This window comes from Colobus angolensis, unplaced genomic scaffold, assembly GCF_000951035.1.
Source record: "Colobus angolensis palliatus isolate OR3802 unplaced genomic scaffold, Cang.pa_1.0 Scaffold35, whole genome shotgun sequence".
NCBI lineage: Eukaryota > Metazoa > Chordata > Mammalia > Primates > Cercopithecidae > Colobus > Colobus angolensis.
In genome coordinates this window covers 6,806,663-6,826,628 of record NW_012116821.1, presented here as the reverse complement: position 1 = coordinate 6,826,628, position 19,966 = coordinate 6,806,663, and the positions used below count along the sequence as shown (strand labels likewise).

At 37.0% G+C, this 19,966-nt stretch overlaps 1 protein-coding gene across 1 annotated transcript in view; it reads right to left on the bottom strand.

Moving 5' to 3' along the window:
* Positions 1-19,899, bottom strand: part of LOC105519516 (adenylate kinase 9-like) — a 34,654-nt gene extending 14,755 nt beyond the window's left edge. Inside the window, exons 1-5 of the mRNA XM_011952885.1 lie at positions 19,848-19,899; positions 15,022-15,111; positions 14,347-14,547; positions 13,872-13,987; positions 292-504 (exon numbers count right to left, since the gene is read on the bottom strand). Coding sequence (XP_011808275.1) covers positions 292-504; positions 13,872-13,987; positions 14,347-14,547; positions 15,022-15,111; positions 19,848-19,899 — 672 coding nt within the window. The remainder of the gene's footprint in view (positions 1-291; positions 505-13,871; positions 13,988-14,346; positions 14,548-15,021; positions 15,112-19,847) is intronic.
* Between the last annotated feature and the right edge of the window lie 67 nt (positions 19,900-19,966).

The window sequence follows — 19,966 nt, the reverse complement described above, 5'->3', positions numbered from 1 at the left end:
AAGGAATTCATCCAGCTGTGGGGTTTGTTTTTGTTTATGTTTTGTTTTATTTTTACTTCAGCTAAAAAGGCAGATATTAAGTGCTGGTTTGACACAAGTAATTACTACAGATATCAAAATAGATAATTATTTTATGTTATATTCCAAAAAGTTGTTCTTTGAACTTAGATACTTTCTTTATATTGTAATATCAGATTGGGGACTTCACCCTTAAGTAAATTGGTAGCGATTGGTAATCAGTCGTGAAAAAATCCTGTGGGAGCAATCATTAAGATAGGAATACTGTCTCACCTTCAGTGGTTCTTCATGAGCCACATAGTCCTCAGGATGCTCCAAAAACTTTTCTTTAGCCGCAGCACTTGAAAAGTAGTAGATCTTTTCTCGATACTTGGCTGCTTCTTCTGTGTTTCCTGGTTGTAGGATGAAGTTTTCTTTGAGGACTACTGGACAAAAGTGTTTTGTGTCTCCCAAATACCTCTTTCTCTCCTTAATTTTATCTTCACCCTAGAAACGTTATTCAAAGTTTGGAGAACATTAAATTAAAAAGTATTTTGATGGAGAGAATTTTTAAAAATGCTTCTTGAATAATATCTAATCTATAGCAACTTGAAAACAATCCACAAAGGGCCAGTCCTTAATATTATTTTAATTAATGAAAAATCAGTTTCTCATATATTACTCTAAGTGCACATCCTAAGTTTCTCTATTTTCATGAGGAAAATAAAGCAGCACTGAAAATGAAGGTGCCCTCAGTCCTCTACCAACATAGATGTCATGAAAAATTCTGGAATGTGTTGATGCTGGGTCACTGTGAGGTCAGTTTCTAAAATAGAATTTTTCCCTAAAAGTAAAAGCTGAGTCAAGATCACAACTTCCTACCCATGGCAAATTCAATGAGAGATGCCTCAGAATTTACTTTGCTATTAAGTGGATATATGATCAAATAACAATTTGGAAATATCCTATTTAGCTCAATTGAAAGTGTAAAATGTATTTTCTTTTATGATAAAGAAAATATGTGCAAAGTCCTTTAAGGATTCTTTCAATTTATTTAAAGCAAGGGAAATACATTTAAAAAATGTTTTTTATGATATAAAATACATGCTTACTGTAAAAATATTCAAAACACATTACAATGTATAAAAAGTGAAAATCTCCTTTCACCTTTTTTCTTCCAGCACTATGTTAGCATTCTTAATAGTTTTATCTCCCAGACTCATTAAAAAAATCCTACCAATATACCTATAAAAATAGATATATATTTAGGCACAAATATAGTATTTTAAAAAATACAAATGGAATACTTTACGTGCTTATTTACATCATACTTCTTTTCACAAAACAAGATACAACCAACTTTCTATAAAGGTGCAAAAGTGAGACTAACCTTTCCTTTTACTACTTTTATTTGATATTTATATCAGAATATGCAAGCTTTGGCTGGGTGCAGGGGCTCATGCCTGTAATCCCAGCACTCTGGGAGGCCGAGGTGGGTGGATCACATGAGGTCAGGAGTTCGAGACCAGCCTAGCCAACATGGTGAAACCCCTTCTCTACTGAAAATATAAAAATTAGCCAGGCGTGGTGGCATGTGCCTGTAATCCCAGCTACTAAGGAGGCTGAGGCAGGAGAATCGCTTAAGCTGGAGAGGTGGAGGTTGCAGTGAGCCGAGATTGCACCACTGCACTCCAGCCAGGATGACAGAGTGAGACTCCGTCTAAAAAAAAAAAAAAAAAATCAAAAGCAAGCTTCAAAATGAGCTGGAAAATAATGATTTTTTTTTTCTTCTGATGTTCAAAAAATACAGGGAATTATCTAATCAATGAAGGTATATGTAAGAAATGACCTATAAAGCCTACCCCATCTATTATTTTTGTTTAGTTTTTATCTTTCTTCCTAAGCCCATATTTTAGTAATTGATTTTTTTGGGGGTAAAATTCTTTCAAGTTCTTATAATTTTTTTTTTAGTTTTTTCTTTATTTCTTCTAAAAAAAAAAGGGATCCATGTGCAGAAAGTGCAGGTTTGTTACATAGGTACACATGTGCCATGGTGGTTTGCTGCACCTATTGACCCATCCTCTACATTCCTTCCTCTTACCCCCCAACAGGCCCTGGTGTGTGTTATTCCCCTCTTTGTGTCCATGTGTTTTCAGTGTTCAACTCCCACTTATGAGTGAGAACATGTGAGTTAGTTGGGTTTTCTGTTCCTGTGTTAATTTGCTGAGGATGATGACTTCCAGCTCTATTCATGTCCCTGCAAAGAACATGATCTCATTCTTTTTTATGGCTGCATAGCATTCCATGGTGTATACATACCACGTTTTCTTTATCCAGTCTATCATTGACGGGCATTTGGGTTGGTTCTATGTCTTTTCTATTGTAAACAGTGCTGCAATAAACATACGTGTGCATGTGTCTTTATAGTACAATGGTTTATATTCCTGTGGGTATATACCCAGTAATGGGATTGCTGAGTCAAATGGTATTTCTGGTTTTAGATCCTTGAGGAATTGCCACACTGTGTTTCACAATAATTGAATGAATTTGCCCTCCCACCAACAGTGTAAAAGCATTCCTATTTCTCCACAGCCTCACCAGCATCTATTATTTCCTAACTTTTTAATAATCGCCATTTTGGCTGGCATGAGATGGTATCTCAGTGTGGTGTTGATTTGCATTTCTCTGATGATCAGTGATGTTGGGCTTTTTTTCATATGGTTTTAGCCACATAAATGTCTTCTTTTGAGAAGTGTCTGTTCATATCTTTTGACTACTTTTTGATGGTTTTTTTTTCTTGTAAATGTGTTTAAGTTCATCATAAATTCTGAATATTAGACCTTTGTCAGATGGGTAGATTGCAAACATTTTCTCCCATTCTTCAGGTTACCTGTTCACTCTGATGATAGTTCCTTTTGCTGTGTGGAAGCTCTTCAGTTTAATTAGATCCCATTTGTCAATTTTGGCTTTTGTTGCAATTGCTTTTGGCGTTTTTGTCCTGAAGTCTTTGCCCATGCCCACGTCCTGAATGGTATTGCCTAGGTTTTCTTCTAGGGTTTTTTATGCTTTTGGCTTATACATTTAAGTCATTAATCCCTCTTCAGTTAATTTTTGTATAAGGTGTAAGGAAAGGGTACAGTTTCAGTTTTCTGCATATGGCTAGCCAGTTTTCCCAGCACCATTTACTGAATAGGAGATCCTTTCCTCATTGCTTGTTTTTGTCAGGTTTGTTGAAGATCAGATGGTTGTAGACGTGTGGTATTATTTCTGAGATCTCTGTTCTGCTCCATTGGTCTATATGTCTGTTTTGGCACCAGTATCATGCTGTTTTGGTTACTGTAGCCTTGCAGCAGAGCTTGAAGTCAGGTAGCGTGATGCCTCTAGCTTTGTTCTTTTTGATTAGAATTGTCTTGGCTACACGGGGTCTTCTTTGATTCCATATGAAATTTAAGATAGTTTTTTCTAATTCTGTGAAGAATGTCAATGGTAGTTTGATGGGAATAGCATTGAATCTATAAATTACTTTGGGCAGTATGGCCATTTTCATGATATTGATTCTTCCTATCCATGAGGATGGAAAGTTTTTCCATTTGTTTGTGTCTTCTCTTATTTCCTTGAGGAGTGGTTTGTAGTTCTCCTTGAAAAGGTCCTTCACATCCCTTGTTAGTTGTATTCCTAGGTATTTTATTCTCTGTGTAGTGATTGTGAATGGGAGTTCATTCATGATTTGATTCTCTGCCTGCCTACTGTTGGTATAAAGGAATGCTTGTGGTTCAGGCACATTGATTTTGTATCCTGAGACTTTGCTGAAGTTGCTTATAAGTTCAAGAAGTTTTTGGGCTGAAATAATGGGGTATTCTAGATCTTAAAATCATGTCATCTGCAAACAGAGACAACTTGACTTCCTCTCTTCCTATTTGAATACTCTTTATTTCTTTATCTTGCCTGATTGCTCTGGCCAGAATTTCCAATACTATGTTGAATGGGAGTGGTGAGAGAAGGTATCCTTGTCTTGTACTGGTTTTCAAAGGGAATGCTTCCAGCTTTTGCCCATTCAATATGATATTGACTGTGGCTTTGTCATAAATAGCTCTTATTATTTTGAGATATGTTCCATCAATACCTAGTTTATTGAGAGTTTTTAACATGAAGGGATGTTAAATTTTATCAAAGGCCTTTTCTGCATCTATTGAGATAATCATGTGGTTTTTGTCTTTGGTTCTGTTTATGTGATGGATTACATTTATTGATTTGTGTATGTTGAACCAGCCTTGCATCCCAGGGATGAAGCCAACTTGATCATGGTGGATAAGTTTTCTGATGCACTGCTGGATTCGGTTTGCCAGTATCTTATTGAGGATTTTTGAATCGGTGTTCATCAGGGATATTGGCCTGAAGCTTTCTTTTTTGCTGTGTCTCTGCCAGGTTTTGGTATCAGGCTGATGCTGGCTTCATAAAATGAATTAGGGAGAAGTCCCTCCTTTTCAATTGTTTGGAATAGTTTCAGAAGTAATGGTACCAGCTCCTCTTTGTCTTTCTGGTATAATTCAGCTGTGAATCCATCTGATCTTGGGCTTTTTTTGGTTGATAGGCTATTAATTACCTCCTCAATTTCAGAACTTGTTATTGGTCTTTTCAGGGATTCAACTTCTTCCTGATTTAGTCTTGGCAGGGTGTATGTGTCCAAGAATTTATGCGTTTCTTCTAGATTTTCTAGTTTGTTTGTGTAGAGGTATTAATAGTGATTCTCTGATGGCAGTTTGTATTTCTTTTCTATTTTTTTTTTTTTTGAAATGGAGTCTTATTCTGTAGCCTAGGATGGAGTGAAATGGTATGACCTCTGCTCACTGCAACCTCCACCTCCCAGGCTCAAGCTATTCTCCTGTCTCAGCCTCTCGAGTAGCTGGGATTACAGACGTGCACCACCACGCCCAGATAATATTTGTATTTTTAGTACAGATGGGGTTTCGCTATGTTGGCCAGGCTGGTCTCGATCTCCTGACCTCAGGTGATCCGCCTGCCTTGGCCTCCCAAAGTGCTGGGAATGCAGGCGTGAGCCACCGCACCTGGCCCAGCAGTTTGTATTTCTGTGGGGTCAGTGGTGATATCCCCTTTATCATTTGTTATTGTATCTATTTGATTCTTCTCTCTCAATAGTCTAGCTAGTGGTCTATTTTGTTAATTTTCTAAAAAACCAGCTCCTGGATTCATTGATATTTTGGAAGGTTTTTGTGTCCCTATCTCCTTCAATTCTTCTCTTAACTTAGTTATTTCTTGTCTTCTGCTAGCTTTTGGCTTAGTTTGCTTGTGCTTCTCTAGCTCCCTTCATTGTGATGTTAGGGTGTTGATTTGAGATCTTTCTAGCTTTCTGATGTGGGCATTTAGTGCTATAAATTTCCCTCTTAACACTGCTTTAGCTGTGTCCCAGAGATTCTGGTACATTGTCTCTTTGTTCTCATTGGTTTCAAAGAACTTCTTGATTTCTGCCTTATTTCATTATTTATCCAGGAATCATTCAGGAGCAGATTGTTCAATTTCCATGAAATTGTGTGATTTTGAGTGAGTTTCTCAATCCTGAGTTCTAATTTGCTTGCACTGCAGTCTGAGAGACTGTTTGTTATTATTTCAGTTCTTTTACATTTGCTGAGGAGTGTTTTACTTACAATTATGTGTTTGATTTTAAAATAAGTGCCATGTGGCATTAAGAAGAATATATATACTGTTGATTTGGGGTATTGAGTTCTGTAGACGTCAACTAGGTCCGCTTGATCCAGAGCTGAGTTCAAGTCCTGAATATCCTAATTAATTTTCTGTCTCATTGATCTAATACTGACAATGGGGTGTTAAACTCTCCCACTATTATTGCGTGGGATTCTAAGTCTCTTTGTAGGTCTCTAAGAATGTGTTTTATGAATCTGGGTGCTCTTGCATTGGGTGCATATATGTTCAGAATAGTTAGCTCTTCTTGTTGAATTGTTCCCTTTACCATTATATAGTGCCCTTCTTTGTTTTTTTGATCTTTATGGTTTCAAGTCCATTTGATCAGAGAATAAGATTGCAATCCCTGCTTTTTTTGGCTTTCCATTTGCTTGGTAAATTTTCCTCCATCCGTTTATTTTGAGCCTGTGTGTATCTTTGCATGTGAGATGAGTCTCTTGAAGACAGCATACCAATAGATCTTGGCTCTTTATCTAGTTTGCCATTCTGTACATTTTAATTGGGCCATTGAGCCCATTTACATTTAAGATTAGTATTGTGAATTTGATCCTGTCTTCATGATGCTATTTGCTTAGTTTACACACTGGCTGACGCAGTTTCTTTGTAGTGTCATTGGTCTTTATATTTTGGTGTATTTTTGCAGTGGCTGGTACCAGTTTTTCCTTTCCAGTACATATTTAGTGCTTCTTTCAGGAGCTCTTGCAGGGCAGGCCTGGTGGTAATGAAATCCCTCAGCATTGCTTGTCTGGAGAGGATTTTCTTTTTCCTTTGCTTATGAAGCTTAGTTTGGCTGGCTATAACATTCTGGGTTGAAAATTCTTTAAGAATGTTGAATATTGGCCCCCAGTCACTTACGGTTTGTAGAGTTTCTGCTGAGAGATCCATTGTTAGTCTGATGAGCTTCCCTTTGTATGTTACCTGGCCTTTCTCTCTGGCTGCCCTTAACAGTTTTTCCTTCATTTCAACCTTGGAGAATCTGATGATTATGTGTTTTGGGGTTGATTTCATGGAGTATCTTAATGGTGTTCTCTGTATTTCCTGAATTTGAATGTTGGCCTGTCTTGCTAGATTGAGGAAGTTCTCCTGGATAATATCTAGAGGTGTGTTTTCCAGCTTGTTTCCATTCTCCCTGTCTCCTTCTGGTACTCTAATCAACCATAGGTTTGGTCTTTTTAGGAAGTCCCATATTTCTTGGAGGCTTTGTTCATTCATTTTCATTCTTTTTTCTCTATTGTTGTCTGCATGTCTTATTTCAGTAAGGTGGTCTTCAAACTCCAATATCCTTTCTTCTGCTTGGTCAATTTGACTGTTGATAGTTGTGTATGCTTCATGAAGTTCTCATGCTGTGTTTTTCAGCTCCATCAGGTCATTTATGTTCCTCTCTAAACTGATTATTCTAGCTAGTAATTCGTCTAACCTTTTATCAAGGTTAACATGCTCCTTTAACTCATCTTAATTTTTTTATTACCCATCTTCTGAAGCCTACTTCTGTCAATTCACCCATCTGATCCTCCGTCCAGTTCCATGCCCCTGATGGAGAAATGTTGCAATCATTTGGAGCAGAAGATGCACTCTGGCCTTTTGGGTTTTCAGCATTTTTTCATTGATTCTTTCTATCTTTGTGAGTTTGTCAAGTTTCGGTCTTTGATGCTACTGACCCTTGGATGGGGTTTTGTGGGGGCCTTTTTGTTGTTGTTGATGCTGTTGTTGTCATTTTCTGCTTATTTGTTTTCCTTTAAATAGTCAGGTCCCTCTTCTATAGGGCTGCTGCATCTTGCTGGGGGTTCAGTTCAGGCACTACTCATCTGATTTGCCCCCGTGACTGAAGATGTCACTTGAGGGGGCTGGAGAGCAGCAAAGATGGGTGCCTCCTCCTTCTTCTGGGACCTTTGACCTTAAGGAATGCCAACCTGATGCCAGTAGGATCGCTTCTGTATGGGGTATCTAACAACCCCTGTTGGAAGGTCTCACCCAATTGGGTGGCACAGGGAGCAGGACCCATTTAAAGAAGTACTTTGTCCCTTGGTGGAGCAGGTGTGTTTTGTTGAGGGGAAACCCACTCATCTGGGCTGCTTGGATTCCTCAGAACTACCAAGAGGAGAGGCTAAGTCTGCTGGTTCACAGAGAGAGCAGTCATCCCTCCTCCTATGTTGATGAATTCCTGAATGGTTTCCAATTTGGAGACATTACAAATAAAGCTGCTGTGACCACTCATCAAGTCTTTGAATAGGCATGTACTCTCCTTTCTCTGGGATAAATCCCTAGGAGTGGTAGGACTGGTTGCTATGGTAGATGTATATTTATCTGTTTAAGAAATTGCCAAACTATTTTCCAAAGTGATTGTACCAAGTTATATTCCCATGAGCTGTATATAAGAATTCAAGTTATTCTGCATCCTAGCTAACACTTGGTATGGTCAGTCTTTGATTTTAGGCATTCTAATCATTATCTAATAGTGTCTCACTGTGATTTTAATTTTCACCTCCTTAGTGACTAATGAGGTTGAACATCTTTTCATGTACCTATTAGCCATCTGTATATTTTACTTGGTGAAGTATCTGGTGTCTGTTAAAATCTTTTCTCCATTAAAAAAATGGATTGTTTGTTTTCTCATTGAGTATTAAGAATTCTTTATATATTCTGGATATAAGGATTTTCATCAGATATGTGATTTGCAAATATTTTATCCAAGTTTGTCTTTTCATTCTCTTAATAGTGTTTTTTTTTTTTTTTTTTTTAGACGGAGTCTCGCTCTGTTGCCCAGGTTGGACTGCAGTGGCCGGATCTCAACTCACTGCAAGCTCCGCCTCCTGGGTTTATGCCATTCTCCTGCCTCAGCCTCCCGAGTAGCTGGGACTACAGGTGCCCGCCACCTCGCCCGGCTAGTTTTTCGTATTTTTTAGTAGAGATGGGGTTTCACCGTGTTAGCCAGGATGGTCTTGATCTCCTGACCTGGTGATCTGCCCATCTTGGCCTCCCAAAGTGCTGGGATTACAGGCTTGAGCCATCGTGCCCAGCCAATAGTGTTTTTTTTTTTTTTTTTTAAATAGTTTAGTTCTTACTTTTGATGAAGGCCAATTTATCATTTTTTTTCTTTATGGATTCTGCTTTTGGTGTCATGTCTAAGAAATTTTTGCCTAATCCAAGGTCTCAAAGATTCTCCCTTAGGTTTCTTCCAGAAGTTTTATAGTTTTATAATTTACATTTAGGCCTAGAATACATTTTAAGTTAGTTTTTGTATATCATGTGAGGTTTGGTTCAAAGTTCACTATGCATATGGATCTCCAATTGTTCCAGCACTATTTATTAAAAAGTCAAAAAGACTGTCCTTTCTCCACTAAATTGCCTCTGTAGATTTGTCAATAATCAATTGTCCATATATATGTAGCTCTATTTCTGGACTCCCTTGTGTTCTATTAATCTATTTGCTGTTTTATGCCAGTGACACTATTTTGATAGCTATAACTTTACAATTAATTAATTTTGAAATCAAACGTATTAATTCTCTTACTTGGTTATTCTTTCTAAAATTTGTTTACATTATTTTAAGTACTCTGCATTTTCAAATGAATGTTAGGATCAATTTATAAGTTCCTACCACAGTATGCTGGGTTTTAAATTTTGATTATATGGAATCTCTAGATAAATTTGGGGAGAATTGATATAACAATATTAAGTCTTCTGACCTGTGAACATGGTATATCTACTTTTTTTTTCTTTTTTCTTTTTTGAGATGGAGTCTTACTCTGTCACCTAGGCTGGGGTGCAGTGGCACGATCTCGGCTCACTGCCCAAGATCAAACGATTTTCGTGTCTCAGCCTTGCCAGCAGCTGGGATTATAGGCATACACCACCATGTCTGGCTACTTTATATATTTTCAGTAGAGAAGGGGTTTCGCCATGTTGGCTAAGCTGCCTTGAACTCCTGACCTCAAGTGATCCGCCTGACTCGGCTTCCCAAAGTGCTGGGATTACAGATGTGAGCCACCATGCTCAGCCATGGTATATCTATCAGTCCATTTATGTAGGCTTTCTTCTATTTTTCTCAGCATAATTTTGTAGTTTTTAGTGTATTGTTCTTGGATATCTTTTGCTAAATTTATCCCTTTGTATTACATTTTCTTGATGCTATTTCGAAAGGCATTTAAAAATCAATTTCTGATTGTCTATTGCTTACATATAGAAATAAAATTGATTTTTGTATATTGATTTTATGTCCTGAAACTTTGCTAAATTCAATTATTAGTAGCTTTTTCGTTGATTCCATTGGCTTTTCTACATAGATGTATTAATTTCATAATGCTGCTTACACAAATTACTACAAATGTAGTGGCTTTAAACAGCAAACATGTATTTTCTTACAGTTTTGGAGATCAGAAGCCCAGAGAGTTTTATGGAGCTACTGTGATTTTGTTGACAGGGTTAATTCCTCCTGGAGGCCCCAGGAGAGAATCCATTCCTGCCTCTCCACTTCTAGGGTTGGCTCATGGCCCTTTTCTCTATCTTCAAAGCCAGCTTCAAAGCACCTTCTCTCTGACTTCCTGTCTTCCTCTTATAAGGACCTTTGTGATTACATTGGTCCACGTGGATAATCCATGATAACTCCCTCATCTCAAGATCCTTAATTTAGTCACATCCGCAAAATCCCTTTTTGTATAAGGTAACATTCACAGGTGTCAATTCACAGCTTAGGACATGGACTTCTTTGGGGTGCCATTATTCAGCCTATTACAATAGAAAATCTTATCTCCTAGATATAAAGATAGTTGCGTCTTTCTTTTTCAATCTGAATGCCTTTTATTTATTTTCCTTGTCTGAATGCAGTAGCCAAACCTTCAGTATAGTGTTGAATAGAAGTGGTGAGAGTGAACATCCTTTCCTTGTCCTGATGTTAGGAAAAAAGCATTCAGCCTTTTACCCTTAAGTATGACATTAGCTGTTAGTTAGAAACTTTCTGTGGATACCCTTTATCAAGCCAAGGAAGTTCCCTTCATTTTTTTTTCTTACCAGTAATAGATGTTGAATTTTGTCAAATGCTTTTTCTGTATCTATTGAGGTGATCACGTTTTTTCCCCTCAGTTTCTTCATATGATGAATTACGTTGATTGCTTTTCAAACGTTAAACTAAACTTGAATTTCCAAGATAAGTCCCACTTGGTCATGGTGTATTATTCTTTTTGTGCATTTTTGGATTTGATTTGCTAAATTTTGTTAAGAATGTCTGTATCTATGTTAATGAGTGATATTAGACTGCAGTTTGTTTTTCTTTCCTTGCTTTTAATGTCTTTGGTTTTGGTATCAGAACAATGCTGATCTCATAGAATGACTAGGAAGTATTCTCTTCTTCAATTTTCTGTAATAGTTTGTATGGAATTGGTTTTCTTTCTTTCTTCAAGATTTGGCAGAATTCATCATGGAAGCCACCTGTGTCTGGCTGCTTTGTTTCAGCTTCTGTATGTCTAACAGAGTCTTCAGTTTGTCTTTGTTTTTATTTTTTTATTTTTATTTTTTGAGACGGAGTCTCGTTCTGTTGCGTAGGCTGGAGTGCAATGGCATGATCTCACTGCAACCTCCGGCTCCCAGGTTCAAGTGATTCTCCTGCCCCAGCCTCCTGAGTAGCTGCGATTACATGTGCACACCACCACACCCGGCTAATTTTTCTATTTTTAGTAGAGATGGGGTTTCACCAAGTTAGTCAGGTTGGTCTTGAACTCCTGACCTCATGATTTGCCTGCCTTGGCCTCCCAAAGTGCTGGAATTACAGGCGTGAGTCACCACGCTCAGCTTGCCCTTGTTTTTAAAAGAGGGTTTCAGTGGACACAGAATCCTAGGTTGACAGTTTATTTTATTTTATTTTTATTTATTTATTTATTTTTAAGACAGGGTCTCATTCTGTTGCCCAGGCTGGAGTGCAGCAGTGTGATCTCAGCTCACTGATGCCTTGACCTCCTGGGCTCAAGTGATCCTCCCACCTCAGTCTCCCGAGTAGCTAGGACTACAGGTGTGCGCCACCATGCCTGGTTAATTTTTGTATTTTTTGTAGAGATGTGGTTTTGCCATGTTGCCCAGGCTGGTCTTGAACTCCTGAGCTGAAGCAATGTGTTCGCCTTGGCCTCTCGAAGTGCTGGGATTACAGGCATGAGCCACCGCACCAGGCTGACAGTTTTTTTTGTTCCCTTCAATACATTAAAGATGTTGCTCCACTCTCTTCTTGCATTGTTTTTGATGAGAAATATGCTGTCATCCTTATCTTTGTCCCTGTGTATGTGGCATATCTGTTTTCTCCTTTATTTTTAAAATTGGTTTTGAGCAATTTGAATATGATGTACTTGGTGCTATTACAATATTTTCTTCATGTTTCTTGTGCTTGAGCATGTTTATTTATTGGGCATATTGAATCTGAGAGCTTGTAATTTTTTTTCAAAATTTAGAAAAAATTTGGCCATTATTTCATTGAAGAAATGAGGGGATTGAACCCCCTCATGCATACTTTTTGTAGATCTGAACTATATATACACGTTGAGCATCCCTAATCCCCAAATCTGAAATTTGGAGTGCTCTGAACTCTAAAACTTCTTGAGCAGTGTTCTGACACTCAAAGAAAATGTAGCATTTTGGATTTCAGATTAAAAATGCTCAAGTGATTTGTATTGTGCAAATATTCAAGAATCTGAAAAAGTCTAAAATCAGAAACACTTCTGGTCCCAAGCATTCTGTATAATAGGCTGCTTGAAGTTGTTCCACAGATCACTGATGCTCTTCTCATTTTTTTTCAGAATCTTTTTCCTCTGTTGTTTCATTTTGGACAGTTTCTATTGCTATTTCTCTTGCAGTGGCTAAACTGCGGTCATACCATTAATATATATTTCATTCCATATACTATACTTTTCAATCTTAAAGGTTCAATTGAGGTATTTATTATATCTTCTATATCTCTGTTTAACTTTTTGAACGTATAGAATAACAACTGTTTTACTGTCCTTGTCATCTAATTCTAAGAACACTTTTGTCAGTTCTGAATCCATTTCAGTTGATTACTTTTTCTCCTCAATGTGAGTCATATTTTTCTGCCTGTTTGCAGGTCTCACAATCTTTCAGTGGCTACTATAATTTTACTTTGTATTCCCATAAATATTCTTGAGCATTGCTCTTGGACACGGTTAGGTTACTTGGAAGCAGTTTGATCCTTTTGGGTTTTGCTTTTTGATAGGTGGGGCCAAAGCTTCATTTATGCTAGGTCTAGTTATTCCCCATTCCTAAGGCTAGACCCTTGTTAGTACCTTACCCAATGCTCTGTGAATTGGGAGGGTTTTTTTTTTAATATATATTATTAATGAAGACCATACTTTAAAATATAAGCTTTGAGTATTATAGCCGGCTTGATAATTGTCTGCAGATACCAGAGATCATTTTATGGCAGGCCAGAGTGGGAACAGAAGAACAACAGCAGACATGGCAGACGATGGATGATGAAAGAAAAGAATCTGCATCTGAGTGGGACAAAACCCACATCCTTTAGTCATCCCAAAGAAAGGCTCTCCAGTTCCTTAGTGATAAAGTACTAAAACCTGTTATCAGAATCACACTACATATTGTTTGTAGTTTGACACATATATATTTGGGTTTAAGTCAGGCAACTTAACCCAGTTAATCACAAGTCTATGTTTATATAACTTAATAACATAATATTTATAAAGCTTCAAATTAAAAGAACCACTTCCTGTTTCATTACTGATAGATGTCTGAACTGGACAGCTATCAAATGAGAATAGTTGTCCAAATTCTGATGCCAAGGGAGTGGATGGGGCCTGAATATGGGTTGCTCCTAACTGAGAACACTGCTCATTATTTTCATGCCTCTTTTAGTTACAACAATGACTTCCGCTAAATTTATAAAATATTTATGTATTTAAAACTTAAACTTTTTTTCCGTGTAAAAAAGTTAAAGTAGTTTCCTTTTATCTTTTCATGAGTCTTTTTTCATACTACATAGCCTGGAATTTCAGGGGGGTCAAGTGAAGCTGAGGCAGAGGGAGAATGTATGTGCCAATGAGAATGTCCATTCACTTGGGGTCCAAAAGTGATAGTTACCACTCTTATTTGCATATTTTCAAGGACTTCACAAATAAGGATGAGTAGAAATAAAAGAATCATGCCTCTTCCTCTTCCTCTTCCTCTAGCTCCTCATCAACCTCTGCTTCAGTCTGGTAGTCTTCTGTTTCTTCCTCATAATCTTCCCCAGTTAACTCCCATGCAGTATATTGAAATGGTTCTAGAGAAAAAGAGAATCATTGGGGAAAATATTTTTAGCAAAAAAAGTTATTAGCATATTACTATAAGGTTAAGAAAATTAATTATTATTATTAGTCTCTTAGATTAAATATGTATGCAAAAAGGCCTTTGTTAGTTCCTTATGTGACAGCTGGTCAGTATGGCCAGAGGTGTTTGGGTGGCATGGCTGTTGTGATTGGTCAGGACCTGCACTGTGATAGTTGCTAAGTATTTTATACATCAGCCTTGGATATATTGAACATTTACTTCATAAACCATCAAGGAAGGCTTTCAAGTTTCAAAATGCTTCTAATACTATTGTCTGCTCTTGATAATTAATGTCATGATTAAAGCCCTTACTTTCCATAGTCTCAACTACTTTTTGAAGTAATTCCTGTGGAGTTCTGTCAGCAATCTCCAAGTTTAAAATTTTAATGTAAGCCTCACTAATTGTTGCTTCCAGCTGTTTCCAGAGGATGATGAAAGAATTAATCTTCTCTTTAAATGGCTCCATTTCAGGAACATCAGGATAAGAGTCTTCCGGAAACTCAGGTAGTACAACTTTTGAGTAAAAGACAAAGGAAAGAAAAAAGGGGCTTTAAATATCCTATCTTTAGCCATATTGCCAAAATAACTTATACTTTGTAATATTTTTAAACAGTTGAAAAAATAAATTCTAAGCAACAATATACATTCATAAATTTATAATTTAATTATGCTTTGTTCTTATATTTGCTGTAGATGTATATTTACCTGTTACTAAAACTCAAGCTTTTGGATAATTAACATGAGTTTCTTAAGGAAACTTTAACTGTTAATAAAAAATGTATAAAACAAATTTGTGTGAAAACCAGTGTTATAATCTGGTTTGATACACTTTTAATGGAGTAAGCCAAATATTTATGTATGTCAATTAGCATACAACATAGAAAGAAATAAGTATGAAGCACCTATTATGCCTAAAATTAGGGACCCGTTATAACAAAATATGGAAAGTACTTTTATGCACTAACTAGTTTCATTTTACAGTCTAACCTGTTTCAGATAATTTTTCAGTTTCCAGGCCCTCTTTGGATCCTTTTGGGATTTCTGTTTCCACTGTAGTTTCCTCAATAGGCTCAGATACTTAAGAAAGAAATCTAATAGTTAGCGTTTGAATTTTAAAACATTATTCCTTTATGAATGTTTTGGCACAAAGAACACTTCAAATAGTTTAAATTGTATATGAAATGTCTAATAGAAAGTATAGTTTTTGTTAGGGAAAGAATGGCATAAGAATACATAATTAAAAAGGCAGAAAATAAAGAATATTCTTAAACACATAAAAAGACATGGACTAGAATAATAATTGACACATGATACATACAATTCTGGCTGATAATTTGTTAAATATTAATCAAACTTCTTTTAATTTGGCAGTAGACTAATAATACCTGATATTCCTTTTAATTTCTTATTAAAATACCCATGAAGCCAGGCATAGTGACTCATGCCTGTAATCCTAGCCTTTGGGAGGCAGAGGTGGGAGAAGCACTTAAGGTCGGGAGTTCAAGACCAGCCTAGGCAACACAGCAAGATCAGATCCCTACAAAAAATGAAAATTAGCCAGGCATGGTGGCTCATACCTGTGGTCCTAGCTACATGGGAGGCTGAGGTGGGAAGGTCACTTGATCCCAGGAGTTCGAGTTACAGTGAGCTATGATCATGCCACTGCACAACAGTCTGGGTGACAGAGCAAGACACCATCTCTATTAAAAAAATTTTTTTTTTCAATAAGATACACCAAAAAAGACCACAAAGTGGCAATGAGAGATGATGATATTGCAAAGTCCCAGCTGTAGGTGTAGGCATGGAGAGATTTAAGAGAATCGCAACTAATTTCACTGTTGAATGTATAGTTTGAAAACTGTTTTCCTGAAGGATGTAAGACACGCTGCACATACAGATCCAGCAGAGGTGGTTTCAGGAAAGGCAGGCCTAATTATCTGTCTTTTCCTCCTACTCTGCTCCTAGTTCTGAAACACAAGTTTTGCATAGACAAAAATACATACATCTATATGTACATATATGTATGTATATACACACACACATATTTTGTAACACTGTGGAAACTGTCTTCTGAGGTAGCTAAAATAATACTTGGGTCCTCTTTCAACAGGATCTATAATGTTTAATACTCAATAGAGCAGAAAGTAGAAGGGGACAAGCCTGGGGCTGGCCTGGTGGTGGTATGTTTAATTGTAGGTTGCTCAATTAAGAAAATCATTATAAACCATGGAAGAGAAAAAAGAACACCAAGAATATACAGATAATTCTACAATGCCTTAGCTTCTCTGGCTTAATCAAAGACTGCAATAGTTGGGGGTGAAGATCTAGCCTTAGTCTAGAAGAGCCATTCAAGATGAATACTTACTAAATATTACAACTTGAACTAGGTTGATTTGCATTAACCTATATCAGATATAACAGGTCTATATGTGAGAGTGCCAGGCAAGAAGTCTAAGTGAAAGGTACCTGTGTGTGGTGGTCAGGGTAGGGGGGCAGGGTTCTTATAAATACTCTACCTATCCTTCCTGTTGGTAAATGAAGAGTTGGAAATATTCTGCTTCATCCAAGGATAAGTCCACAAAAACAACAAAAATAAAATCGATGAAGAAAAAGAGAGTATTGATCCAAAGATTCAGATGAAAATTTTACTTCTGAAGACAATTTCTCATATAAAGCAGAGTAAATTTTACAAGATGTATGCTTGGAGTACTAAAAAACCAAGAGAACAACTGAGTCTATGAAATAAAAATCATGAGGCATAAAGATAGACCAGCCTAAAATAAAGGCAGAAATACAAGAAAGGTAACTGAAATAAGAAAACAATGCAAGGAAATCTAAAATGCAATAGTAGAGTTAACATAAGCATTGGGAATGTTCTCACAAGTGGGAGCTAAGCTGCGGGTATGCAAAGGCATACAGAGTGGTATAATGGACACTGGAGACTCAGAAGGGAGCAGGATGAGAGGGGAGTGTGGGATGAAAAACCACCTATAGGATACAATGTACACTACTTGAGTGATAGGTATGCTAAAACCCCAGACTTCACCACTATATGTGATTCATCCATGTAACCAAAACCCACTTGTACCCCTAAAACTATTGAAATAAAAATTTTTAAAAACGCATTAGTAGAGAGGCAATAAAGTGGAGAAGGCAAACCAGTGACATGGAGGATAACAAGTCTGAAAAATTCAGAGAAAAAATACAAAGAGATGAGAACTATCAGGAAAAAGAAGACTAACGTGGTTGAGAAACAATTGTTATCTGACCAAAAATAATAAACGATCCTGAAAAAGGAATCTGAAGCAATAACTGAAAAAAGGCATTTTTAGGTAGACAAAGATTGTGATATGAAGACAAAAAGAGCTCAATGAATTCCAGGGTAAATCATTCACATACCAGCAAAGTTTTAACAAATAATGGCATTGAAAAGGATCCTTTGAGCATCCCTGCAGGAAAAGAACGAAAAGAACAGAAATGAAGCAATATCTTGACTTTTCCATGTGTAGAAGACGAAGCAATGTCAACATGAGGAATTCTGAGAAGAAAAGGTTATGACAATAATTTAATAGCCTCTAAGTTGTTTTATATGGGCGAAAGCAATAGATTTGCAGAAAAATCACAAAATATGCCACCCTGGATCCTTAAAAAGTTGCTCAAAGATGTAGACCAGATGACTAAGAGATGAATCAAAATTAAAATCTCAGGAATGGAGTCATGTGGAATTTGGGAGAAATCCAAATGGAATTATCATGATCCTAATACCACAAAGCTACAGAAATGCACAGCCTGTTCTAGTGGACTGGAAAAAACTGGCCACACTAATGAGCATTCAACAATGTGGAGAAGTTGTGCCTCTTTCCAAAATGCTATCTGAAGGAAGTTTAAAAACAAATAATCTCCATATAAATAGTTATTGTTTATTGAAAATAACTCTCTGGTAGGACTTTAAAAATGTCTGAGAGGAAACCTTTCTCTCAGGCTGAAGTCTAATTGGATCACAGTTAGATAAAAACAAAACAAACAAAACACCATGCTTTAAAAAGCTAAAAGGAAATACATTAGAATGTTAGGTATCATTGCCTTTTGTTGTCAGATCAATGACGATTTCCCCCATCTTTCTATTTGTATAATTTCTGTATTTTCTATAGTTAGCACATATCTTTATCAAACCTGGATGGATGTATGATTTTGAAACACACAGTTCAACATCAACTATATCAGAACTATGATCACTGTCTTTAATAGACATTTTTCAAATTTCTATTCAATATATTCATTAATTTTGACCTGCAGATACAGTGTACAGCTAAATCATTCTAGAGTTTTTATTTTCAGGATCAGATTTTTCTCAGGTATGTTACTGTGCTTTTTCCATGATATAAGGAAACATTTACAAAACCTTTTTTTCAGGCAAAATTTTTTTCCTATAGCAGTAGTTCTCAACTGTTAGTATGTATAAGAATCACTGGGGTGTTCATTAAAATGTAGATTCCTAAATTCCATCCTAGACTTACTGAACCAGAACCTGCATAGAGCTCAGAGGCTTACTTTAAAATAAGAACCATAGGTGATTCTGATACAGCTGATCTACCACCTATACTATGAAAAAATATTTCTCTTTTATGTGAAACTCTAAAGTCTCAGGTAAGCATTTGTTTAAGAATTTGAGCGGATGATCCCTTATTTCTTGGATGAAATCATGAACCTGAGCCTAGGCATTCCTGCAACCTGCATCTGTGCAAAGGCAGTATGGTAGATACTGTTCTTTGGCTCCCTCAAACCCCTTCTCATTCTTCTATTCCATTGGCTTCTACCATCTAGGCAAGGAAGCCAAGTCCAAATTAAATTCCCAGATTCCCTGCAAGTAGGGGTAGACGATGATACAATATCCTGCTCAATGAAATGTAGGTGAAAGTCTCTGGGAACTATCTATTTCTTGAATTAGAAATCAAAAGTAAAAGCTTGTAAGAGGAGACATTGTGTCTGGATGCAGCAGCCAGCTTTGGATTGTGAGGATGGAGTCAGATACTGGAGAGAAGTGCAGGAGGAAAGAAGATGCTTGGGGTTTCGATAACTTTTTAAGCGGACAAACCAGCCTGGGGCGCTTAGATATGCATAATACTCAATATACTTGTCAGAATGAAACACATGCACGTACAAGCCGTGAAATATGAATTGTGTAATTTTCATTAATTTCCCTTAGTCTTGCTTCTTTTATAAACTCACAGCAGTTCCAAGCCCTTAACTGCTCCAGGCTAGCATCCAGTTACAGGTATCTGAAGACCTTTTAGTTTGTAGGGTGAGTGTCAGATTCAATACTGACTCTGCTTGAAAGCATTTGCAAGCCTCATTCCCACCACAGGTGGGTACCCTATCTTCCTGCTTTAAGCCCACTCTCTAGTCCTTGGAGTGGTTTTCATTGCACACAGACTCCTTCTTGCCCTGCCCCATCCACCAAATGAGACCTCTGAGGTAGGGCTTAAAGAGTTAATGCTCTTATATTTACGTTTAAAATGCTCTTATATTTGCATTTAAAAATGGCATTACACACCACAAAGATGAACTGTAAAATTCATGCTAATAATTTAAAAATTTAATTTAATTTTTCTTTACTTAGAGCAACATTAAATAGCAAACAAAAAAGTAGCATGACAAATTGAGAGAGAGACTCTGGAAGAAAGGAAAAAGCGTTATATTTTACTACCTTTAATGACACTTCTTTCCTGCTTTTTGAACATGCCCCAGAAATTACATGGCCAGCTGTGCTTGTGCATGCCAGTGCTGGGGCAGAGCAAACTCCGCTTTCCTACCACACTTGAAACTGTGAGATTTGGACTCAATGGCTGCTCTTTGGGGGCTCATCTCCCCATTCTCAGCCAGCTTCCATTTTACCAACATATATACATACACACATGCCCAGACACATTAA